This window comes from Scyliorhinus canicula, chromosome 10, assembly GCF_902713615.1.
Source record: "Scyliorhinus canicula chromosome 10, sScyCan1.1, whole genome shotgun sequence".
NCBI lineage: Eukaryota > Metazoa > Chordata > Chondrichthyes > Carcharhiniformes > Scyliorhinidae > Scyliorhinus > Scyliorhinus canicula.
Genome location: NC_052155.1, coordinates 112,431,397 through 112,458,262, shown reverse-complemented (window position 1 = coordinate 112,458,262; position 26,866 = coordinate 112,431,397). Strand labels below are relative to the sequence as shown.

General features: G+C 48.7%; 1 protein-coding gene across 2 annotated transcripts in view; it reads left to right on the top strand.

Annotated features, from left to right (window-relative positions):
* The window catches only part of lactb2 (lactamase, beta 2), a 79,579-nt gene extending 54,748 nt beyond the window's left edge, over nt 1-24,831 (top strand). For both annotated transcript variants that reach the window (XM_038809589.1, XM_038809588.1), the window contains exons 6-7: nt 12,938-13,019; nt 24,189-24,831. In XM_038809589.1, the coding sequence (XP_038665517.1) occupies nt 12,938-12,992 (55 nt within the window). In that variant the 3' untranslated portion in view covers nt 12,993-13,019; nt 24,189-24,831. The remainder of the gene's footprint in view (nt 1-12,937; nt 13,020-24,188) is intronic.
* Nucleotides 24,832-26,866: the final 2,035 nt, after the last annotated feature.

Genomic DNA, 26,866 nt, shown 5'->3' with positions numbered 1-26,866 from the left:
GTAACAGATGGAATGCCACAGATATCGGTGCTGAATTCTCAACTATTTACAATCTACATCAATGACTTGGATGAAGGAAGCGAATGTGGTCGCTAAATTTGCTAATGAGACCAAGATATGTGGGAAAGTAAATTGTCAAGAGGAGGTAGAAATGAAAAAAAAATGAAAATAGCTTATTGTCACAAGTAGGCTTCAAATGAAGTTACTGTGAAAAGCCCCTAGTCGCCACATTCCGGCGCCTGAGAGAGGCGCTCGAGAGTCTGCAAAGGAATTTAGACAGGTTAAGTGTGGGCATAAAATTTAGCATTTGAAGTATAACATGGGTAAATGGGAACTTGTTCACTTTGGCAGGAAGAATAGAAAAGCAGTATACTACTTAAATGAATAAACATTGCAGGACTTGGTTGTGTTGGGGGTCTAGGTGTCCTGGTACATGAATCACATAAGTTAGTATGCAGGTACAAGTGATTAGGAAGGCAAATGGATCCCCATACCAACTACTTTTATTTAGAGGAAGTGGGACATGTTAAAGGAGAGATTGTTCACTCGGAAAAACAGCCAGGCAAAGGAGGGTGGTGGTGGATTGGGACTGGTTAGGCCTCTTTTCAAGGAAGGAGGAGAGAGCCCTTAGACCATCCTGGTGGGGGATGGAGACATTGGGCATCCATTGTAAAGAGGAGTCAGTTTGGGCCAGAAAACTGGAAATTATTGAAATGATGTAAGGTGTCAGAAAAGTCAAAGGTGTAGGTGAGAAGAGATTGGAAAGGGAGGGAAAAACAACAAAGTCAAGGTCGGAAAAAAATAAGTTCAGTGAAGTAGGAACCGGCTGAAATGATGGGTCTACCTATTTGTGGATTTAGGGAAGGAGCTAGAAGTGGTCTGTTTGGGGTTGAACCCAAGTGTGAAGCTGTGGAGGAAATAACTCCAGAGAAGATGAGGTCAATGACAGTCCTGGAAATAATAGCTTGATGTTCGGTGGTGGCATCATGGTCCAAGGGTGATAGGAAGAAGTGTCCGAGTTGACGCTCTACCTCTGCAAGCTAGAGGTCAGTATCCCGGACAATGATAGCTTCATCCTTGTCAGCAGGTTTGATTTTTTTTAAATGTCAGGGTTAGACTTGACCTAATTGTGGCTCACCACCACTTTCTCAAGGGCAATTAGGGATGGGAAACAAATGTTGGTCCAGCTAATGACGTCCAAATATGAGAAAGAATAAATTTTAAAAAGACAATGTTGGGGTTAGACCTGAGAGAATAGAGTGTAAGGTAAACAGGTAGAATGATGGGAGCATGTCAGGTGATGTCATGCTGTCAGTTCTCAGTGAAAAGATTAAGAGCAAGTAAGAGGCCAAAGGGAGGTCTCCAGTTGGAGGTAAAATACTGGAGATGTGTGAAAGGCTTCACCGGTTGGGAGAGGCAGAGCGTGGTAAGGACGTCTCACCAAAGAAGTGAGCATGGAGGTGAAGATGACAGAAGATGAGGTCAATGTCATACTAATCTCAAAATTCATTGAGGTGGAGGTGTGAAGGGATAAAGCAAAGTCCTTTGCTAATTGCAGATCATTCAATGTTAGAGAGGGGAAGGTCAGAGGATAGTGTGAATACTCAGCAAGAGATGGGTTTCAAGGAGGGATGGGGGTCAGAGAGAAATGGAAGGGAGAAGGATCTGGCAGGAGACTGACATTCATGAGTTGTTGGGAATTGTGTTCCCTAACAGCTGAAGGAAAGAGAAAAGCTTTTTGTTGAAGTGCCACAAATGCTATGGTTACTAAAGCACATCAGACACTGGGTAATCTATATTTTTATAATTTCAGAGTACCCAATTAATTTTTTCCAATTAAAGTTCAGTTTAGTGCGGCCAATCTACCTTCCCTGCACATCTTTGGGTTACGGGAGCGAAACCCACGCAAACTCAGGGAGAATGTGCGAACTCCACACAGACAGTGATCCAGAGCTGGGATCGAACCTGGGACCTCACCACAATGAGGCAGCTGTGCTAACCACTGCACCACCGTGCTGCCCTTGGGTAATCTACAGGGACTCCCTAAAGTGTACCCAGCACCTGCAAGGTACAAGTCAGGAATGTAATGGAATACTCACCACTTGCTGGATGGGTACAGCTGCAGTAATACTCAGGAAGCTTGTTTCCATCAAGGCAAAGGAGTCTATTTAATTGTCGCTTGATTCACAAAGCTAAACATCCATTCCCTCACTTTATCTTACGGTTTGCAGTATATACTGTCTATTGTATACCCAGAAGCAACTCATTCAGGCATCTTTGACTACGTTTTCCAAATCGGCCTAGAAGAATAAGGACAGCAGCCACATGGAAAGCCTACCATCTCCAAGCTGTTTAACATCCTGACATGGAGAAATAAGTCCATTCTTCATCTTTGGTCAGAATCCTGGAGTTCCCGAATTGTTAATTGTTGAAGCACCTTCACCACACAATCTGCAACAGTTCAAGAAGATACGCCAACAAGTTTTCAGAGGCAACTTGGAGTGGACAGTAAATATTAACCTTGTCAATGATGCCAACATCTCCAGATTCAATCATGTAAAATTAGAATGGGCAATAATTGCAACCTTTGCACTCATCCCAGGTTAAATTAAGCAGAATTAATTGCAGCCTATTGCACTTATAAATGCAGGAAATTCTCCACAGTGACCTAGTCAATATTTACCTCAACCAATACCATTAAAATGCGTTATCTGGTTATCAATATTTACCTCAACCAATACCATTAAAATGGATTATTTGGTTATTGCTGTTTGTGGGGCCTTGTATGCGCAAATTGGCTGCTATTGTTCTTTCATTACAATTACCACATATTGGATGTATTGGCTGTAAAGTGCTTTGGGACATCCGGAGGTTGTGGAAGGTGCTATATAAATGCAAGGAGGAGACTTCTGGTGGCAACATGTAGAAGGAGGTTGCACGTAAGGTAGCTACAGCTAGAGTCCTTGGTTTTTCGTCCCTTTCACCCAGTTCCTGGGGGATTGGTGGATGGACTCATCCCATTTTAAAGCCTTTGGTGAAGGATGTCAAAAGGCACAAGAAAGAATGTTGGGGAAAAAGGTATGAGTAGTGGCCCTTCTGAAGGGTTGAGTAAGGTGCACTGTCTTGTGGGATTGAAGATGGTAGAGGCAAGCTCGTCAGGTGGGGCTGCACATATTAGGGTCGATAAGCTTGAGGTAATGGCTGCCGAACTTGAACGGCAATTCGGTAAGCATTTTGAAAGACAAGGGAAGGAGATGCTGGTGACTCTCAAAAGGTCGGTGGAAGACGCATTGGTTCCGATAAAGGTGACATTGGAAAAGATCTCGGAGACAGTGCGGGGGCATGGTGAGATGTTGAAGGGGATGGAGGAGACAGTGTCGGACATAATGATCAGTTGGCCTTTTTGGTCGCTGAGCTACAGAGGGTGGACAGGAATTTGTATTTTTTTAAAATAAATTTAGAGAACTGATGTGACCATCAATTCACTAGAGATACGATCGGAAGTAAACTGTGGTTTTAATAGTCTTACAACTGAGCCTACCTGCGACCAGAGGAACTGAGAACAGGTTTACGGCTGCAGCACTTTATACTTCTGGTAGTGGGAGGGGCCATGGGCGGAGCCAAGGGTGGAGCCCTGTACAAGCTCCTCATCTCCCCCTATGGGAAGAGCCGCGCAACGGCTCACATACAAAGCCCACAAGGACATAATACAATGCAATGCAATACAGTGTGAATTACAATACAGTATGAATTCACCACATTCAGCCCCTGTAAAAAGAATCAAGTCCGGCGGGGGTGACAGGTCTACAAGTTGAGCCGGTCTGGTGGCCGAGTCGTCATTTGGGATCGGCGGAGCACCTGGATTGCAGCCTCTTTGAGTGGCTGGGTGGTGACGATCGGTGTGGGTATGAGGGTGGACTCCGGGGGTGTTTCAGTCCAAGCTTCATTCCTGACCGGTGCGACGGGGGGGCGCAGGAAACCTATAGGCGCGGGGGCGCCGAGCGTGGGTAGGGAACCTAGAGGCGCGGGGGCGCAAGGCGTGGGGGATTGGGTGGGGTGTAGTGTGAGGGGTACCTCGGTGGTGGTGGATCCTGCAGGCGCCAGGTCTCGGAGGGAAACGGTGTCCTGACGGCCGTCGGGGTATTCAATAAAGGCTAATTGGGGGTTCGAATGAAGCAGTAGCACTCTCTCTATTAACGGGTCTGTTTTGTGTGTACAGACGTGCTTCCGGAGGAGAACCGGGCTCGGTGTCCTCAACCAGGATGGGAGCGAAGCCCCCGTGGTAGTGCCCCTAGAGAAAACAAATAGTCGTTCGTGAGGGGTCTGGTTGGTTACGGTGCACAGGAGGGACCTAATTGCATGGAGTGCGTCGGGGAGGACCTCCTGCCAATGGGGGAGGTCTTGAGATTCCTGGACCGGAAGGTCAGTAGGACGGTCTTCCAGACCGTCGCGTTCTCCCTCTCCACCTGCTTGTTCCCCCTGGGGTTGTAGTTGGTAGTCCTGCTCAAGGTGATGCCCTTGTCGAGCAGGTACTGACGCAGCTCGTCGCTCATGAAGGACGAACTCCTGTCGCTGTGTACGTAGCTGGGGAACCCGAACAGAGTGAAGACACTGTGCAGGGCTCTGATGACTGTGTGGGAGGTCGTATCGGGGCACGGGATGGCAAAGGGGAAGCGGGAGAATTCATCGATGACGTTAAGAAAGTACAAATTTCGATTGGTCGAGGGGAGTGGCCCTTTGAAATCGATGCTCAGACGTTCAAAGGGCCGGGAAGCCTTTACCAGGTGGGCCTTGTCTGGTCTATAGAAGTGCAATTTGCACTCCGCGCAGATCGGGCAATCCCTGGTGATGGCTTTTACCTCCTCGGTGGAGAAAGGCAGATTTCAGGCTTTGACGTAGTGGGCGAGCTAGGTGACCCCCGGGTGGCAGAGGTCATTGTGGATAGCCTTCAGGCGGTCGTCTTGCGCGCTGGCACACGTGCCGCGGGACAGGGCATCTGGGGGTTCCTTGAGGTTCCCCGGTCGATATATGATATAATTATAGGTGGAGAGTTCGATCCTCCACCGCAAGATTTTATCATTTTTAATTTTGCCCCTTTGCGAGTTGTCAAACATGAAGGCAACTGATCTTTGGTCGGTGATGAGGGTAAACCTCCTACCTGCGAGGTACTGCCTCCAATGCCGCAAGGCTTCCACAATGGCTTGAGCTTCCTTTTCGACTGAGGAGTGTCGAAGTTCCGAAGCGGAGAGGGTTCGGGAAAAGAAGGCGACTGGTCTCCCTGCCTGATTCAGAGTGGCGGCAAGAGCGACCTTTGAGGCGTCGCTCTCCCCTTGAAAGGGGACGGATTCATCCACCGCCCGCATGGCAGCTTTGGGGATGTCCTCCTTAATGCAGTTGAAGGCCTGGCAGGCCTCAGCTGACAGTGGGAAGAGTGTGGTCTTAAATAGTGGGCGGGCTTTGTCCGCATACTGGGGGACCCACTGGGCATAATAAGAGAAAAATCCCAGGCACCTCTTGAGGGCCCTGGGACAATGAGGGAGAGGGAGGTCGGGGCCCAGGACTCCGTTTTCCATGACATAGCCGAGGATGGCTAGTCTGGTAGTGCGGAAAACGCATTTCTCCGTATTGTAGGTGAGGTTGAGTTTCTGGGCGGTTTGGAGAAATCGGTGGAGATTGGCGTCGTGGTCCTGCTGATCATGGCCGCAGATGGTGACATTGTCCAAGTACGGAAATGTGGCCCGCAGCCTGTACTGGTCCACCATTCGGTCCATTGTTCGTTGGAACATCGAGACCCCATTTGTGACGACAAAGGGGACCCGGAGGAAATGGAAGAGACGGCCACCTGCCTTGAACGCCGTGTAGTGGCGGTCTTCCAGGCAGATTGGGAGCTGGTGGTATGCAGACTTCAGATCCACTGTGGAGAATATGCGGTACTGGGCGATCTGATTAACCATGTTTGCAATTCTGGGGATGGGGTACGCATCGAGGTGCGTGAACCGGTTAATGGTTTGGCTATAATCAACCACCATTCGGAACTTTTCCCCGGTCTTGACGACCACCACCTGAGCTCTCCAGGGGCTGTTACTGGCCTCTATGACTCTCTCACATAGGAGCCGCTGGACTTCGGCTCAAATAAATACCCTGTCCTGGAGGCTATACCGCCTGCTGCGAGTGGCTACGGGTTTGCAGTTAGCAGTGAGATTAGCGAAGAGTGGAGGGGGGTTGATTTTTAGTGTCGCTAGACTGCTGATAGTGAGTGGAGGTAGGGGTCTGCCGAAGCTGATTGTGAGGCTCTCGAGATTACATTGGAAATCGAGCCCGAGTAAGAGTGGGGCGCAGAGGTCGGGGAGTACGTACAGCTGGAAATTAGAGTAGCTGGCGCCCTGAATCGTTAGGGTCGCGACGGTGCGCCCTTGTACGTGGACTGAGTGCGAGCCCGAGGCGAGGGAGATAGTTTGCCGTGCAGGGACGATAGCGAGCGAACAGCGTCTTACCAGGTCAGGATGTACGAAGCTCTCGGTGCTCCCGGAGTCGAAGAGGCACGGTGTCCTGTACCCGTTGATTTTAACGGACCTCATCGAGCTCTGGAAGTGCTTCGGACGCGACTGGTCCAACGTGACTGCGTTGAGTTGCGGGTAGTCGGCGGCTCGATCAGCTGTGCTGGAGTGGCCCCGTGATGACTGTCCCTGCTTCGGATGCGACTGGTCCAACGTGGCTGCGTTGAGTTGCGGGTAGTCGGCGGCTCGATCAGCTGTGCTGGAGTGGCCCCGTGTTGAAGGCCAAGATGGCGGCCCCCGTTGATCGCACGTGGCGGGTGATGAAGAAGATGGTGTCCAAGATGGCTGCCCCGTGGATCACACGTGCCGGGCAGCGAGGACGATGGTGTCCAAGATGGCCACCCCCATGACTCGCACGTGGCCGGCCACATGGAGGAGGATTGCCAAGATGGCGGCCCCCATGAGTCGCACATGTCGGGTGGAGACGGAGTCGGCAGACACGCTGCAGCATTACGGGGTCTGCGGGCCTGTGAGTTTGGGAGGCGAGTGCTCTGGACTGCGGGGGAGTTAGAAAGTTTTGATTTTGCCAGGCATACTCGGGCATAGTGTCCTTTGCGACCGCAGCTGCTGCAGGTCGCGTTGCGGGCCGGGCAGTGCTGCCGTGGGTGTTGGGGCTGGCCACAAAAATGGCACGCTGGCGCTCCATAGTGGGTGGATGGCCACGCGGCGCAGACCTGGGGCAGTCGCTGGTCGGGGGCCCACGATGGGGTCGCTTGGTCCGTGGGGAATGAGTTCAGACTGCAGAACGCGACCTCCATGGTCGTAGCTAACTCTACCGTGTCCTCCAAGTTCTGGGCCCCTTTTTCAAGTAATCGTTGGCGCACATAGTTAGATCTGAGCCCTGCAACATATACATCACGTACAGCGAGCTCCATATGTTGGGCAGCTGATACAGCCTGAAAATTGCAGTCCAGAGCTAAAGCTTTTAAATCGCGCAGGAATTCTTCCAGCGACTCCGTGGGGCGCTGGCAGCGGGTCGTAAAAATGTGCCGCGCATAGACCTCGTTAATCGGCCGCACGTACAATCGGTCGAGCATAGCCAGGGCCTCAGTATATGAGGTGGTACAATTGAGTTGTGTAGAGATAACCCGTGCGTGCAGTAGGCTGAGGTTTCTGCTCCTCTGTAGTCTCGGATGTGCTTGATTCAGCCAGGTAGGCCTTGAAACATCGAAGCCAGCGTAGGAAGATTTCCTTCGCCTCTGCAGCCTGCGGGTCGAGTTCTAGTCGATCAGGTTTGAGGGCTGATTCCATAGTAGTTTTCTTCAACTTTTCTAAGACTATTAAATTGATGTGACCATCAATTCACTAGAGTCACGATTGGAAGTAAACTGTGGTTTTAATAGTCTTACAACTGAGCCTGCCTGCGACCAGCGGAACTGAGAGCAGGCTTACGGCTGCAGCACTTTATACTTCTGGTAGTGGGAGGAGCCATGGGCGGAGCCAAGAGTGGAGCCCTGTACAAGCTCCTCATCTCCCCCTATGGGAAGAGCCGCGCAACGGCTCACATACAGAGCCCACAAAGACATAATACAATGCAATGCAATACAGTGTGAATTACAATACAGTATGAATTCACCACAAGAATACAATTCAAATTTTTTCCCAATTAAGGGGCAATTTAACGTACCCAATCCACCTACCCTACACATCTTTTTGGGTTGTGGGGCGAAACCCACGCAAACACAGGGAGAATGTGCAAACTCCACACGGACAGTGACCCAGAGCCGGGATCGAACCTGGGACCTCGGCGCCATGCTGCCCGGAGGACAGGAATAAGGGTCTGAGAGTCGAGAGATCAATGACATGGAGAATAGGTTGAGGTGGCAGAACCTCAAGATCATGGGGTTGGCTGAGGGGGGGGAGGATCCAAGGCCAACTAAATATTTCGAGTTGATGTTTACAAAGTTGATATGGGAGGAGGATTAGGCACTCCCCCCATTTTGTTTGGGTTTTTTTCTTTTTTGTATTTTCTCTTTCAGTGGGTGTTTGTAGTTTGGAGGGAATATTTGGCTTGGGGGAGGGGAAGGATGTTGGACAAATTCAGGGTTGACGGAGGGGGTGTGGGAGCTTTGGTTCTTGTGTGTGGTGGTTTGAGTTCTTTTTTTTTCTTTGATGGTTTACTTTCACAAGTCCCGAAAGACATGATGTTAGGTGAATTGGACATTCTGAATTATCCCGCTGTGTACCCGAACAGACGCTGGAATGGGCGACTAGGGGCTTTTCACAGTAACTTCATTGCAGTGTTAATGTAAGCCTACTTGTGACAGCAAAGATTATTATGATTATCATTTTATGATACAGACTCTGGTGGGGGTGGATACCTTGCTAGCAGGCTGAGATTGACTAGTGAATGGGAGCGAGGTGGGGGGAGGGGCTGCGGCATGCTAGACCTGTTTAGGCAGGTTATCATGAGCCTAGAAAGTGTGAATGGTTGTGGAAAGGGATGGAGAAGAGAGGTGGTGCGAGAAGAAGTTGCTGGGGGTTTCTGGGACGGGGAGGGGGTAGAGTGCAGGTGGAGTCCAATTTCCTTATTAAATGGGGATGCCAGGATTTTGGCCAAGGTTTTAATACTGAGATTGGAGGAGTGTCATCCTCAGGTTGATGGGGAGAATCAGACGAGGTTTGTGAAGGGTAGGCGTTTGGTGTCTAATGTGAGGCGGCTTTTAAATGTTGCATTGTCCCTGGCAGATGGTAGAGAGCAGGAGGTTATTGTGGCGTTGGATGCCCAGAATGGGGTAGAATGGGGGTATTTGTTTGTGGTGTTGGAGCACTTTGGGATAGGGCCTAAATTTGTGTTGTGGGTTTGTTGTTAGACAAGGTACCTAAGGCTATTGTTTGTCTTTACAAATAATGTGAGTTTGAGGTACATTCATCTGCACAGGAGAATAAAGGAGGGGTGTCCTATGTTTGCGTTCGCGATTGATCCTTTGCCCATTGTCCTGATAGTAGGTGGAGAGGCATAATTTGGCAGGGGGTTGCTAGAACACAGGGTGTCCTTGCACGCTGATAGTCTTCTTTTGTACGTGAAGTATCCGATGCCCACAATGGGTGATATCATGGTGCTGCTGAAGCATTCTGGGGCTTTTTCAGCTATACGTTGAATTGGGAAAAAAGTGTGTTTCCCGGTCACTCCGCCAGGGAGGGGAGTCAATTTGGGGATGTTGCTGTTCCATTTAATGGGTTCACATTTTAGATATCTGGGGGTGCAGGTAGCTCGGGATTGGTCCAGACTTCAGAAGTTGAATTTTACTTGCCTGGTGAGTAGGGTTTAGGCGGACTTACAGAGCAGAATAGTCTAGCCCTGTCCTTGGCCGGCAGAATTCAGTCGTAAAGATGAATGTTTTGCCACAGTTTCTGTTCCAGTGTTTACTGGTCTTTCTGCCAAAACTTTTTTTGACGAGTGAAGAGATTGATTTTGTCCATTATTTGGACGGGCAATGTGACTAGTATTCGGAAGGCGGTCCTTCAGAAGAACCGGCAGTCTGGGGGCTTGGTGTTGCCGAGCCTGATATATTATTACTGGGTGATGAATGCTGAGAAGGTGCTAGGGTTGTGCGGGTATCTTAACGCAGTATGGGTGTGGATGGAGTTGGGTTTGAGCCGGGATTAAGGGTGTTAGTGACAGCCTCACTGCCATTTGCTCCAGGGAACCATTCAGCGAATCTGGTGGTGGTCTCCACGCTGAAGATACTGAGACAATTTTGGCAGCACTTTGAATTGGGGATAATATCGAAGTTGGCTCCAATTTGTGTGAACCATATCTTTGAGCTGGCGAGGTTGGATGCCAGGTTCGGGGGATGGGAGGAGAAGGGGGCAGAAGGGATTCGGGATTTGTTTGTGGAGGGGCGGTTTACGATCTTGGGGGAGGTGTCGAAGAAATTTGAGCTTTCACAGGCGGATACATTTAGGTATCTACAGGCTTGCAGTTTCGCAAAAAATATCTTTCTGACATTCCCTGTAGTGCTGCCATCCTCATTGTTGGTGAGGGTTTTGTCGCTGGCAGGGATGGAGGAGTGGAGTACCTTCGGAATTTATGGCAGGATTATGGCAGAAGATGCAGTGTCTGTGGAGGGGTTTAAGGCTAAGTGGGAGGAGGAGTTGTAGTTGGAGCTGAAGGATGGGGTGTGGTGCGAGGCTTTGTGTAGGGCCAATGAAACGCCATCACGTGCAAGATTAGGGTTGATAAAGTTGAAGGTTGTGCATTGGGCCCATTTGACCAAATCTAGGATGAGCATCTTATTTGTGAGAGTGGAAGATGAGTATGAGTATTGTGGGAGGGGCCCGGCAAATCATGTGCACATGTTCTGGTCATGTCCGAAGATTGTGGGGTTCTGGGTCTCCATTAGCACCTTGTCAGCAATTCTACAAATTGAACTCCAGACCTGTCTCCTTGGGGCCATATTTGGGGTTTTAGACCTGATGGAGCAGCAGACTGGGGCTGGGCCGATATTCTGACCTTCACCTAGCTGATTGCTCGAAGGCGGATGCTGATGGGATGGAGCTCAGCTTCTCTATCCAGTGCCTCAGTATAGCTGGGGGGAAACGTGTGGAGTTTTTATATTTCGAGAAAGTTAAGTACACAATGAGGGAGTAATCGAGGGGTTCTACTGGAGATGGCAGCTGTTTATTCTCTACTTTAAAGAGCTGGTCACCATTAGTTGCTGGGGAGAGGGAAAGGGGGGCTGGGGGCTTTTGTTCAGGAGGGAAGCTTTTGGGGGGGGGGGCATTGTTATTATTTTTATTCTTATGTATAAAATTGATAAATGTGAATAAAAATTTATTTTTTAAATGCAATGGGTGTGATTCAGCGGACTAAAGTTAAAGCAGGGAAAGACCCCGGGAAACCTGGGTACTTATACCCCGCCTTGGAGGCGGGGTCTACTTGCCTCTCGACCAATTGGTGAGCAGTCACATGACTAGTCCCAGCCAATTAGACGAGAGGCACATGACCAGCCAGAGCCAATGGGAAACCAATGCTCTGCACCAATGGCAGTGCTCCCACTCATATCACCACATTATTGTCACAAGTAGGCTTACATTAACACTGCAACAAAGAGGGCAGCACGGTGGCCTAGTGGTTAGCACAACCGCCTCACGGCGCTGAGGTCCCAGGTTCGATCCCGGCTCTGGGTCACTGTCTGTGTGGAGTTTGTACATTCTCCCCGTGTCTGCGTGGGTTTCGCCCCCACAACCCAAAAATGTGCAGAGTAGGTGGATTGGCCACGCTAAATTGCCCCTTAATTGGAAAAAATAATTGGGTAATCTAAATTTATAAAAAAAAAAACACTGCAACAAAGTTACTGCGAAAAGCCCCTAGGTGCTACATTCCATCGCCTGTCCGGGTGCACAGAGGGAGAATTCAGAATGGCCACAGTATCTAACATCACATTTTTTGGGACTTGTGGGAGGAAACCGGAGCACCCGGAGGAAACCCACGTAGACATGGGGAGAATGTGCTGACTCCACACAGACAGTGAACCAAGCCAGGAAACGAATCTGGGACCCTGGCGCTCTGAAGCAACAGTGCTAACCACTGTGCTACCATGTCATATCCTGAGCATCATTGCAGGAATGCTACTTGGGGCGTCATTTGTAAAGGCAGGCCCGATCTTTCGACCCCCCTCTGTGGCCTCGGGACGGCACCTCCACTTCACCCAACTTACCTCTTACAGGTTCCTCAAGCCTCCCCCACAACCTTCCACCCATCTCCAATGGACATCAACGCCCCGGGCCAGACTCCTGGCATGGGCACCTTGGCACTGCCAGCTTGGCAGTGCTGTATAGCTTGACAGTACTGTGGTGCCAGTCCAGCGGTGCTCAAGTGACAGAGGAAGTTCCAGGGTACCATCCTGCCCAGTGCCCGACCTCTCGGGGGCCTCAAATCCTCAGCGAGACTCTCCTCCCGCAAGGTGGCATTACGACCTGGTGAACCAGTTCCAAATGAGGCCTGGTTGAGGTGTCGCTGGCGAAGCCGGTGAACCCTGGGCCCCAGGTGAATTGAGCCAGCGATATTAGAATCTCATTGAATCTTGTAAGACGTTTCAAGCGTCGCAAATCTCGACGAACGCCTCGCGCAAGATTCTGCGGCCTTGTTCTGACACTAAGTCAGGCGCAACAAGGCCGATGAATCACACCCAAGCTCTTTTTTTATTCATCCTTTATGGGGAACTGGGTTGAGATTGCTCAGACTGATCATTTCAAGTTAGAATGAATTAATTAATGTTGGCAATGACTTCAAATTGAAGTCAGCCTTATAAGTTCTGCATAAACATTAAATACAAGAATCAGAATCATTTTTAACCCATATTTTTAATTGAACAAGATTGTTGTCTATTTTTCCCTGACTGCAATGCATAATGTATTGTTTTCTTCTCCAATAGGATACTCCACCAAACTTGCATCAAGCAGCTGAAGTTAATCTTACCCACCACTTGAAAAAGTTGGGAAAGGAAGGAAAGTTAAGTGAGTATTCTTAACAATTAATAATAAAATACTGGAAATTTGTAATAGCAATACCTATGTTTGAGTGGGGCATGGAGACCCATTTACATTTCAGCCATGAAGATAAAGGGTTATTCCCAAGCCAAATGATAGTTGGGCCAAGGCACTCATTCATTCAAAATATAGCCTGGGAGCAGCAGATCTGTGTCAGGGCTGCTGGGGTGAACTAAATGAAAAGTCAGGAACTTTGTTTAGTTGGTTAATGTCACTGTGAGATACCGGTTTGAAAAAAGTGAATGGCATTGAATTTTGGACAATCTCCCTCTACTCCTTTTAAAAGTGTGCAAGATTAATTTGGGGCTGTGAATATGCCATTATTCAAGAAACCACATGTCAACAGATAGTTGTCCAGCAGTGGACACCTGGAGAGGGAAGAGATACTTTGTATAGCTGCTATTGCCATGTTTTAAAAAAAATTTAGAGTACCCAATTATTTTTATTCCAATTCAAGGGAAATTTAGTGTGGCCAATCCACCTAACCTGCATATCTTTGGGTTGTGGGGATGAAACCCATGCAGCCACGGGGAGAATGTGCAAACTCCACACAGACAGTGACCCAGAGCCGAAATCGAACCCGGGTCCTCAGCGCCGTAGGCTGTAGTGCTAACCACTGCGACACCATGCTGCCCCTGCTATTGCCATGCTAAAGACGTTTTATGGTTGATTAACAAACACCTGGAAATGGAAATGGATCTGAGAAAAGTATTCTCTGAACATTTCTTTCTTTGAAACTCGCGGGGGGAGAGAATGTAAGTGTGTGCCTAAGAAGCAGGCTACAAAAAAGAAGCCTATTCTCTCTGCCCCGCCTTTGTGTTACATACAGTGTAGAGCGAGTGAAACTTTCATCAGAAATATCTCTTCAGAATAACTCAGCTTTATTTTTGAAAGTCTTATAAGTAAGAGTCTTATAGGACTGTTTCACCTAGGATCCATCTGAAAGAACTACCAAATCTATTGTGGCCAGAATTCAGTCCAATCGCCAAGGACCTGCGTTCAATCCCGGCTCCGGGACACTGTCCATGTGGAGTTTGCAGATTCTCCCCGTGCCTGCATGGGTCTCACCCCCACAACCCATATATGTATGAGTGTTCGAATGTCTGTTTTTTAGAAAAAAGGGAAAGTGTTACACTTCTAAACTACAACTTGTATGTTGACCAGTTTTATAGTTTGTTTTATAATGGTTCACTTATTTGTTTGTGTTTACTGAAAGAAGCCAGGTTGAAGTATGTTTATGCTGGGGAAAACAGTATCAAAGGTAACCAGTTGGTCAGTTTTGTGGGTGAGGTAGGCGTTTAAACCTTTGTTACGGCCTTTGGAGAAGTGGGTTAGAATTGACTGGGCACTCTCCCATCCCGGTTCGTAACATCACAAACAAACTGGTGCCAAGGCTGGCTAGAATCTGATACGGTAACTGTAAAGGGAAGAAAGAGCTGTTACATGAAAGGCAGTTTTAAGTGAATATTTCGAATCCTTGTAAAAAGAAAAATGAGCTGCTCAAATGGATTATGATGCAGTACATTTGGAGACCAGGAGAACTTTCAGTAAGATGTTAAATGGCAGGATTATTTTATCAGTTTCCTCCCATCACAGGAGCTGGCTGAACTTAGTAGTTCTCATCTATACACTTGAGTGCTTTAATATGACACAAGCAGGATTAAACATTTCAGTTTGTGGCCACAGGCAATAATTTAATATTAATTCAGTGGAAGAAAAGGCAATTTGTGTCTGACAAATCTAATAGTTCTTTGATGGAATAACAGTGGAAGCAGTAACCTTTGTCAATTTAATATCTCATTATATCATTTGATCTGGGTTTGTCAGAAAACAGAGTGGAGAATGTGCACCGGGGTCTTAAATTATTTTTTTTGGCACCTTGCCAGGGTCAGTCATTTATTCAAACAGTTGTTTAAAGTCCTTCTATAAAATCACGTATCCTAACTTTCCTATAAGCAGCCCATAGCATCATGGCAGGGCAGTACAGTTTTGCAGGTTGGTAGATTTCTCCAATGTCCACGGATTCTGAGACGACACCTCAATTCCCGGCTTGGGTCGCTGTCTGCACATTCTCCCTGTGTCTGCATGAGTTTCCTCTGGGTGCTCCGGTTTCCTCCCACAAGTCCCAAAAGATGTGCTGTTAGGTAATTTGGGCATTCTGAATTCTCCCTCTGTGTACCCGAACAAGCGCCGGAATTTGACGACTAGGAGCTTTTCACAGTAACTTAATTGCAGTGTTAAGCCTAATTGTGACAATGAAGATTATTATTCATGTTTTCTCATGCCCAATGCCACCACCTGCATCAATGAAAAAAATTCTACCTTTTTTTTCATAAATTTAGAATACCCAATTCATTTTTTTTCAATTAAGGGGTAATTTTAGCGTGGCCAATCCACCTACCCTGCACATCTTTGGGTTGTGGGGGTGAAACCCATGCAAACACGGGGAGAATGTGAAAACTCCACACAGACAGTGGCCCAGAGCCGGGATTGAACCTGGGACGTTGGCGCCGCGAGACCACAGCGCTAACCCACTTTGCCACCGTGCTGCCCCAAAAATTCTACTCTTTAAATGTTCTGCTCAGTTATGATCAGCCTTGTAAGTAAATGCTTGTCTTACTTGCAGTGATGCCTTCATGTTAAGGCAGTCGGCCCTGCTCTTTTACACAGAAAGGCAAATCTCTGGATGGATCATGGGCGATCAGGCTTAACCCTCTATCATGGTTGATGCCACCTTTATAGCATCCCAGCGCATCAGTTAAGCAGCTTTGCAGTGAGCACCATTTTTCTACTCTCCTCAGGTGCTTCGGTCAGTTTAGAGTTACTCTGCATTATAGACTGAAGACTGTGGTTGAGTGCTACTTGCTGCATAACTTTGCCTTACAAAAATGCCTCCACATGAATAATTTGAAAATCAAATCAGCCTGAAGAGGATTCAAAGGACAAATCATTGCTAACTGCAAGAGACAGTAGACTCAATTTTCCTGAACCACCAGATGTGCAAATGCCGGGGCTGATGGGGAAAGCAGGAGGCGACTATGGTAACTGTAGCCGGCAGTGGGACCCGGGAAGACCAGTTAAATGGCTACCAACAGGCAGATGTACAATTAAGGATAGCAACTAGTGCTGAGGCTACAGCACAATGGGGAGGGCACTTCAATGGCCAACTGTCTTTGAAGGGAGATTGGGGGAACACTAGGACCAGACAGGCAAACCCTGGCATTTGAGATGCACTGGTGGTGCCACTGTTGCTGCCAGATAGAAGCTCACTGAGACACCACCAAGTTAAGAAGCAGTCTACCCGCACTGGAACAAGCCCCATGCCTCCCATCCCAACCAAAGAGGACAAAATTGCAAGAAATGGCCTTTAATTGCACACAAAAATGGCTTAATTGACGTCCCAGTGGACACCTGCTCCACAACTGGTAATAGTCCTGTCTCCATCTTCCCCTTCTCTGTCTGCAGCAGTACATGTTCCTCCCATTCGATTGATTGATTGATTGATATTTATTGTCACATGGACCGAAGTACAGTGAAAAGTAATTTCCTGTAACCAAGGGAACATACACAGTACGTACATAGTAGACAAAAGAGCAATCAACAGAGTACATTGACAATGACACATCAACAAATAGTGATTGGTTACCGTGCAAAACAAGAGCCAAACAAGAGCAGCATAGGGCATCGCGAATAGTGTTCTTACAGGGAACAGATCAGTCCAAGGGAGAGTCTTTGACGAGTCTGGCAGCTGTGGGGAAAGAAGCTATTCCTATGTCTAGATGTGCAGTCTTCAGACTTCTGTATCTTCTGCCTGATGGAAGGGTCTGGAAGAGGGCAAAGCTTGGGTGTGAGGGGTCTCTGATAATGCTGTCTGTCTTTCTGAGTCAGTGGGAGGTGTTTACAGAGTCAATGGGAGGATGGCAAGCTTGAAGGTGGCATTCATTGCCACCTTCAAATGTTTGCCAAAATACAAGGGGCTGGATTCTCCTGTAGCCGATACCGAAATCGTGTTCGGCCATTGGCCGGAGAATCAAAATTTCCAATCGAATCGGGAGTGGGGCCACTTTCGCGATGCTCTGCCCCCTCCAAAGCGGCATGTGCCGCACAACATATCGACGGCCTCAGGCAATGTCCTATGGCCGCCTCCTGATGTTCCGCCCCCGACTGGCCGAGTTCCCGACGGCGTTGGTCGCGTGTGGTCTCATCCATCGGGAACTCGGTGTGGTGGTTGCGGACTCAGTCCAGCGCCGCCACAGTCGGAGGAGGAGGAGGAGGAGGAGGGGACCAATCCGCGGGAAGGGTGGGATTTTATCAGGGGCTGGGGGCAATGTTGTGGCGGGCGGGGGGGGGGGGGGGGGTTCCGGGGCACTATTTCGAGCCGGCCAAAGGGGAGGGGGCGCGAGCGGCCTCCTCCATGTAGCACAGTGCGGCCACTGCAGGCCGCCGCTGTGCGCATGCGCTGCCATAGAACCGGCAATTCTCCGGGCCGTATCGGCAGCTAGAGCCGAGTGCTCTCCACTGCCGGGATGCTAGCCCCCAGCCAAACGGAGGACTAGTGGCCGTTTGACGCCTGCCACCATTCCCGCACCGGCGTGGGACATAGCCTTGGAATTGGAGAATCCCGCCCACGGTCTGCAGACAAAACTACAATTTTATTTACAATCCATAGTGTACAGCGGGGTAGTCTCGTCACTGCTGTTCTTTGAAAGAAGGTTTTTCACCCCTATGTCTGGGCCAGTCAGGCAGACCTCGGTGATCAGAGGGGTAGCCCCTCCTGCACAGGTGTTGAGGCCACAGAGACACATTTTGCTACTGGGGTCCCCCACCCTAAGTCATGGGGCCTCCGGCTCTGATGGCCCCCTCCTTAGGATGCAGCAGTGATGTTCCCCCGCCCCCACCATGAATTGGATTCAATTTGAATTGGTTTTTGGAGCAGGCAAGGAGCTGATTTAGGGGTTTGCCCCTGTCCACACTCTGAGCTCTGGCTTTGTGACTGATAAAGTAATAAAAAAAGATGCTGACTCATACTTTTTAAAAATAAATTTAGAGTGCCCAATTCATTTTTTACAATTATGGGGCAATTTAGCGTGGCCAAAACACCTAGCCTGCATATCTTTGGGTTGTGGGGAAAAACCCACGCAAAAACAGGGAGAATGTGCAAACTCCACACAGACAGTGACCCGGAGCCAGGATTGAACCTGGGACCTCAGCGCCCTGAGGCAGCAATCCTACTCACTGCACCACCGTGCCGCCCCATGCTGACTCTTACTTGATTGCCCTTTTAAGGTCATTGCTAATTTTGAAGCATTTAGTTTCCACAAGTAGGACACCAGTTCACTTGATCAGCCCTGCAGCTGCACTTGTTATCTGTTCACCTTCCCACTGGCACACCTTGGTTGCATTAATCAATGTTTGCATGATACACTGCAATAACTCACCAAACTTTGACAGCACCTCCCAGCCATTGATATGTCACATTCAGAAAGCTGAGAGCAGCAATGTTGTGACAACACCGTAACCTCCAACCTACTTACATCCTGACAAGGTATAAACTGTCATTCCTTCAATGTCACTGGGTTAAATCACAATACCTAATACTGTTGTGAAAGTATCATTGTTCCATTCAAGAAGACCCACCTCCACCTTTTTTTTAAGTCTCCAATTCTTTTTTTCCCCAATTAAGTGCCAATTTAGCGTGACCAATCCACCTACCCTGCACATCTTTGGGTTGTGGGGATGAGACCTACGCAGACACAGGGAGAATGTGTAAACTCCACACGCACAGTGACCCGGGGCAGGGATCGAACCCGACCCTCGGTGCCGTGATGCAGCTGTGCTAACCACTGCGACACCATGCTGCCCATGACCCACCTCCATCTTAACAGAGTAACTAAATGCAGACTGTGGCACAGCCTACATCCCGAAAACAAAGAAGTGGTTGTACTTATGCTAACTTCCCTACTACTTCCTACCATTTTTACTCTCTTAGTCACTGAAGTTCTTTCCATGAAAAAGCACCACCACTCCTTCACTAGTGAACTGGAGAAAACAATGATTCTTCAGTTTACTAATATTCAATGTTGCTAAAAAATATTTGGTATATTTGTCCCTTTAATCTTCACCAGCATAGAACTTGCTGATCTAAAGAGACATCCAGATGTTTACCTCAATAATCTATGTTTTACAGTTCTGAATATTCCAAAACAAGTCGATCATCATCCCAAACTAAATGTTCACAGTCCCAAACAGTACAAAATGTTAATATTTAGTATTAACTACTAATACAAAAGCAAAATACTGCAGTTTCTGTAAATATTAAACAGAAACAAAAAGTGCTGGAAGTGCTCAGCAGGTCAGGTAGCACGATGGAGGGAAACAGAGTTAACGGGCACAATTTAACCAAAAGGTTTCCAAGTGTGGTAGCGAGCGGGAATTGCCTTGATTTTCCTGACGCTCAGGCCGGTGAGGCTGTCACCGCTATAAAACGTTAATTGGTCCACATAAGCCCCATGAGCTTCAGGCTGCAAATCATGGTCCCGCTGACTGATTCGCTAGGACCACGCTCACCAACATCATGCCAATGTGAGAGAGCAGCACTTAAACCGCTCCTGCACAGTCAACTCCACACAGCTCGCAGCCATGCCGCCGAGAAGACTAACCCCACAATTCTGGGATGCCTACCTGGGCAGATTATTGGACGGGATCAAGGCCATACGGGATGCCCTGTACCCCTGAGGATCTCGGAGGGTCAGCCACAAGGCAGTCTGTGCCCTCTGGGAGAAAGAGCAGCTATCAGCTCGGGGAGTGTGCCGTAAGAAGATGAGCAACCTCCACCGGGCCTCACGGGTGAGTTGGCACCTGACACCCCCCCACCGACGAGTTTGCGCCTGGCACCGCCTATGCCTAGCACCCAGACCTGAGTGCCGGTGTGATATTCAGAGGGGGATGTCAGCGACTATCCAATTGGAGGGATCCCAGAGGCTATGGGTGTAGGAGATGGCGCTAGCAATGCGTGGGACCGAGGCCAACACTGCTAGGGTGGCGACCGAAGTGGAGAGCCTGGTGCACAACATTGGCAGCATGAGTGGAAGTGTCCCAAGACGTGGCTCAGTCGGTGATGGCCATGGCTGAGTGTCTCAACAGAATGTTCACCTCGCTGAGGGATGTAACCCAGTATCAGGCTGACCTTGATGAAGCGCTGTGGGGCATGTCCTAGTCTCAGTTGGGCATTGCCGAGGCCCTCCAGAACATATACCAGTCGCTAGGGGAGGGCTCCCAGTCTCAGGTGGGCATAGCCAAGGCACTGCAGAACATGTCCTGGTCGCTGAGGGACGTGTCCCAGTCGCGGGTGGGCATTGCCGGGGAACTCTAGAGCATGTCACTGAGGAGCAAGGCCAAGGGCGTCAACGTCATGCTGCCGCCAGGGCTGGCAGAGCCAGATGACGTGGGGCAGTCAGGGCTTGAACCAGCTGCCCCTCCATCCTGAGGTGAACCCAGGGCCCTATGGGCACCGACTGGGAGGAGGGGATGCTGGATGCCAGCCCAAAGCCAACCTACGAGTGGCGACGACGGCCACCCACTCCTCCGGGATCCACCCCACTGACAACGGCGCATTTCGGAGTCAGCACCTGGAACAGGTCGGCTTGGTGGGGCATCGGGGCCAGAAAACACCCACGAGGGGCATCGAAGGCCACAGGACAAGTTAGGCAGCAGGCTGCCTCTGATGTGCATCCTGGGGACACACCTAGACGCAGTGTTGGAGCACGTAAGTCGCAGATCATTGAGAGGGCACTGAGAGGAGGGAGTAAAGGAGAGTTGGGTGCATTTTGGGGAGATGGTCTGGGAGGGGTGGGGAAAGGGGCAGCACTATCAGGGAATTGGGGCAGTTCGGGACACATTTGGTAATTAATTTTAAAATCGTTGACCTCGACCAATATGACGCCTCTGGCAATTTCTTACACAATGCAAGCCGAGCACCAATCCCATCCCCCATCTCCCCGCACCCCCTCCTTCCCACCCCGGCACATCAGGTACAGGTGACGGGTGTAAACGAGCACTCAGCAAACTGGCAGGGTGAGACTCTAGCATGGAATGAGGAACACTGGCGCTCAGCTCTCAGTGATGACCTCAACAGTGACCAGCTGTCAGTGCCAGCATCCTAAAGTGATGTTACACAGACCCTGGGTGGGTGGCAGGAAGTAGATATGATGTTGGGGAGAGGCGGAATGACGGATGTGGTCACGTGCTACGTGAAGCGGGCGAGGATGAGGGCCTGCCTGGACCTCCGAGCTTGCAGGACCCTCGCTGTGGCAGCCTGCCCTCCATTCTCCAGCAGGTCCTCCCCAGACTCGGCCTCTCAGGGCATCTCCTCGTCCTCTTCCTCCTCGTCAGAGGGGATCACATGTTCCTCCATCTCCAGCACGTCACCCTACTGCTGTGCCAGGTTCCGGAGGAAGTGTAGGGCACTTCCAGACAGCCCGGTGAGCGCAAGGCTACACGCGTGCCATCTATAGTCCCTGGACCTGGGGCATCCCGTCGATTGTGGAGAATCCTGCTGCCCGGGCATCTTGTTGGGCTTGGGTAATGTTAAAGTTTATATAGTTTGCTGCTTGGGCATACAGGGCATCTGTGACCTCACAGATGCACTTGCGGGCTGTAGCTTGTGAGATGCCACATATGCCCCTGCTCGAGCCCTGGAATGATCCTGAGGCGTAGAGGCTCAGGGCTGCTTTGACCTTGACAGCCATCTGGAGCGGGTATCCTCCTCCTCCTCCACATGGTGTCAAGTCCACAAGGACATTGCACAGGTGCCGCACTGACCCTTGCTCACCCTGCGGCACACTCCGTCATCTGTTCAAAAGATCAGCAATACCTGTACTCCTTGGACCGTCGCAGGCCTCCCCCTTTGGGTTCCTCTCTGGCCTGATGAGCAGCCAGTTCCTCAGGGTGTGTGGTGAGGCCCTGCACATGGGCTGCCATCTCTAGCCTCTATCTACGCTACTGCCGTCTCCTCCGGCGTCTGGCCACCTGGTCTGCCAACAGTACCACAAGGGCAGCTTCCATAGGGTTCACGATATCATCCATACCTTTTAATATCTGTAAGGAATTGGGAGAGGGCATGAGCCTGACAACCAGTGGTATCTTCCACCCTGGGACCCTCCAGTCCCCCCATTGCTCCCCCCGCCCCAGCAAGCCCTACCCACATACCTCTGGCTGCAGCAGAAGTCCTTGTTCACTGTGTCCGTGGTATTCCCTCCTGCTCTGTTCAGGCGCAGTGTCCAGGCATTCATGGTCTGATTGGGATACTGGGCAATAACTCCCTCATGCTACATGGCACACCTACCCACAGGGATCCACTTGGGATGTGTGAAGTACTCACTTAATTACGATTGCCAAATAGCCATGGCCTTCAACTGCACGGCAAAAGGCCTCCACTGAGTTACGGGTGGTCGTGGGGCAGGAGCTGGGGTGCCTTCAAAACAGGACCACACGATCCAGGGGTTGGCAAGGCAGACCCGCGAACAATGAGACACCCATCTCCCACCACCACCTCTCCCCCATGTCCAGGCCATTGGCAGCCACCCCCTTCCTCCATGCGCACCCCCCCCCCCCCCCCCACACCGATGGCAGCCTACCCCGACCGAAGTGGGCCCCCTGGGGGCTTTCCACCCACCCCGTCGAGCACCAGGGCAACAATCCCATTGCCTCCGGGCTCATTGCATGGCAGCGAAGAAGATTATTCACCTCCTCTGGTCCCCGCAGCAGCCCTTTCACCAGCTTCAAGTTTTTAAAATGGAGTACTAATCTGCGCTTGCATGACCACTTGCTGGGGAGGCCATTAGATCACAGGGGGCCGCTAGATAGGGTGTCGCTCCCGTTATTTGTATGGAGATTGGCCTTAAGTGGTGTTTATTGGTTTCTCACCACGCTAAGGCGGGATCCTGATTTTGCCAATACGAGCGGGCCGGTTAGATCACAAACAGCCTGGCGTGATTCTCAATTTTGGCCTCTCCCGTGATTTAATGGCCTTGTTGCACTCTTGCTTAAGCATAACACGGCCATTAAATCACGGCCAACATTTCAGGTCGATGACCTTTATCAGAACAATTCTGATGAGAGGGCACCAACTTGAAAAGGTTAACTCTATTTCTCTCCACAATGCTGCCTGACCTGCTGAGTACTTTCGGCAATTTTTGTTTTCATTTAATAGTTAGTACCTTGATCACTTTCTTTGGGATCACAGTTTGTCTTGTTGATTATGATTGAGACAATAGCTGACCCATAGAGACTAATTTGATTCCATGTTAAATCTCTGATCTGAGCTGGGATGGCAATTTTGTTACTACAATTTATCTTTATGCCATTGTAAGGGAGGAGAAAATTGGGATTGTTCCCACTTCTGATTTGCCGCTACAGGTGTGTGTGCTACAGATGTCGGATGAAAGCTAGATTAGCCTCTACATTATCAAATTGACTTGTTATGTAAACTTATTCATAAAGAACAGTCATGACTGCTGCCATGGAGCTCTTCATAGTAAAGGGGTCAATGATTTGGTAAGGGACTGGAATGAAAACTGGCAGAGAAAGAAAAAATTTCAATTAATAATTTAGGAATTGGTTGCTCTTTTGGTGGACTGGTCTCAGTAACCAGCTTCAAGAAATTCTGCAGGGAAGCAGAACGGTAGCATGGTGGTTAGCATAAATGCTTCACAGCTCCAGGGTCCCAGGTTCGATTCCCGGCTGGGTCACTGTCTGAGCGGAGTCTGCACGTCCTCCCCGTGTGTGCGTGGGTTTCCTCCGGGTGCTCCGGTTTCCTCCCACAGTCCAAAGATGTGCGGGTTAGGTGGATTGGCCATGCTAAATTGCCCGTAGTGTCTTAAAAAGTAAGGTTAAGGGGGGGTTGTTGGGTTACGGGTATAGGGTGGATACGTGGTTTTGAGCAGGGTGATCATTGCTCGGCACAACATCGAGGGCCGAAGGGCCTGTTCTGTGCTGTACTGTTCTAATGTTCTAATGAAGCAATGATTTGCTGTCATGGAACTACTGACAATATTAAATTCAGTACTTTTCAAATTGATTCACTGGGGTACATTTCAGTTTTGGAAACAACACTAATCAAATTATTTTGTCTTGCAGTCCAAGATGGTGCAACACACAAATGGAAAAGCAATCTGTAATGTTTATCTATCCTTTTGAATGGGTAAAGCGGACTTGTATATCTTCCAAAGTGTGAATTCTTAAAGATTTTGAAGTACAGATGATATTCTTGTTTAAAAGCAAAGTGCTGGAAATGCTCAGCAAGTGCTCTCTGTTGAGAGAAAAACAGGGCTAACATTTCAGATCAATGACCTTTTGCCAAAACTGTATACTGTTTGCTGGGTTTAGTATCAGAGAATCGAAAATAAGTACACCGTAGAAAGCATTGATGTAGAATTTCCACAGGCATTCTGCCAATCAACAACCCAAGCTTTAGCAGTTAAACTATAGAAATAGAGTAAATGACTGTTAGTTTCTCAGGATTTTCACAGGGGTTATTTGGGGGATCAAGGGAACCCAATTGGAAATTCCACCCTACCATGATTTTGTAATGATAATTCTAGTCATGCCTTCAATGTTGTAATTTTGTAGTTGATTAGATGCCTGTTTACAAGTGATTATATTAATTGAACATAATTCTTATAAACTTTCAATCTAGCATCTGTGTAATTAACAATCTTTTGTATAATGCAACATACATTAAATCTGTAGGTGCCACATTAAATGGACCTGTAGCAGATAACATCACATGTCATTTATTTCTGAGTTGCTCAGCTAACCGATTTAGAGTACTGGCTTACTGAAATGTCAAACTCGTACAAAGTTCAACCAGTCAAGCATTGAACTTAAATTTCAAAGAGACATTAATGTAATTTTACTTCTGACCTTGCTGAAGAGATATATATGTGTATCAAATATATATTATCAAAATAACAATCAATTTGCACTTATACAACACTTAAAATGTCTTTCATTGCATTACAATCAAAACGGTCTTTGCACTATGATAGGAAGGTTGGTCAGACGGACTGATCAGTGGCAAATAGAATTCAATCTGATAAGTGTGAGAGGTGAAGCACTTGAGCAGGACAAACAATTCAAGGGAATATATGATGAATGGAAGGACCCTGGGAAGCACTGAGAACCAGAGGGACCTTGGTGTGCATGTACATCACTCCCTTATGGTAGCAGAGCAGGTGGATACAGTGGTTAAGAAGGCATATGGTATACTTGCCTTTATTAGCCGAGGCACAGAGTTTAAGAGCACGGAGGTTATGCTGGAACTGCATAAAACATTGGTTAGTCCACAGTTTAGAGGATTGTGTGCAGTTCTGGAATTCACATCCTAGGAGGGATGTGATAGCACGGGAAAGGGTGCAAAGGAGATTCATCAGGATTTTTTGGTTATGAAGCGAGATTGGATCAACTGGGATTGCTTTACTTGGAGCAGAGGAAACTGAGGAGGGGAAGAGGAGACTGAGGGGAGACATGATTGAGATGTATAAAATTTATGAGGTGTATAGATGGAAGAAATAAAGTAGACAGAAATAAACTTTTCCTCTTGGTGGATGGATCAGCGACGTCAGGGCATAGATTTACGGTAAGGGGCAGGAGGTTTAGAGGGGACGTGAGGAAAACCTTTTCACCCAGAAGCTGGTGGGAGTCTGGAACTCACTGTCTGAAAGGGAGGTGGACGAGAGAACCTCATAACATGTTAGAAGTTTTTAGATGTGCACTCCCGATGCCATACAAGACTATAGAGCCAAGTCCTTGAAAATTAGATTAGAATACTTCAGAGGTAGTTTTTGACCGGTGCAGCTGCGAAGGGCCAAAGGACGTTTTCTGTGCTGTAGACCCTAAACTCTAAAATAAGACTAAATATATATCACACTGGCCGAAGCCAGTTGGATTGCTGGATGGAAAAAAAATCATTCAGTGCAACAAAAATATGATACGGAGACAAGGTAAAGATAAACTATTAAATTAAGGGAGTGGCATGGTGGTACAGCGGTTAGCACTGCTACCTCATGACGATGTGGACCTGGCTTTGATCCTGGTCCCGGGTCAAGTCACTGTCCATGTGGATTTAGCACATTCTCCCTATGTCTGTATGGGTCTCGCTCCCAAAAAACCCAAAGAGTCCATGGTAGGTAGATCAGCCACACTAAATTGCCCCTTAATTGGAAAAAAAGAATTGGGTACTCTAAGCTTATTTTTTTAAAAACAATAAAATGAGAGAAGACCATGATAGAGGAAGTTTATGGAAGCAGAAAAAAAAAACGAGAAAGAGACTGGGAGGAGTCGAGAAGAAAATTGAAGGAAAACATTATTTGTACCAGCTGGAGAAATGGAGGTCTGGTCTCCAATTGTATCCACACTGCCAGTACTGGAAGAGTGCCACTTCTTTGTTATTGAGAAATAGGAACTTTCTGCCATTCAGCGGAATTCCAACTTTTGGATCACTGAATTGTGCCCTTTTAATTTTATTCCAACTTCTGCCTGGCCCAGGTCAACTTTCACTCAGCCCTTCTCAACCTGCTGTCATCCTAGGCCCCGTTACTGATGGAGCAACTCAGCCTCAACCCAAACACAATCCGCTGCTCAACTTCAGGCTCTGGGAGGAGGAAGAGGGAGATTCCAGCCAACCAGGTCTTAGCCACATCCCGCCCTCGGCAGCAGTTGTCACTTTACGCTACCTGAGACTCGGCCTACTTGGGACCTTGCTACTCGAGCGCCCTGTGGTGGAAAAGGCTGTGTTCCCTGGCCTGAGCTCCTAC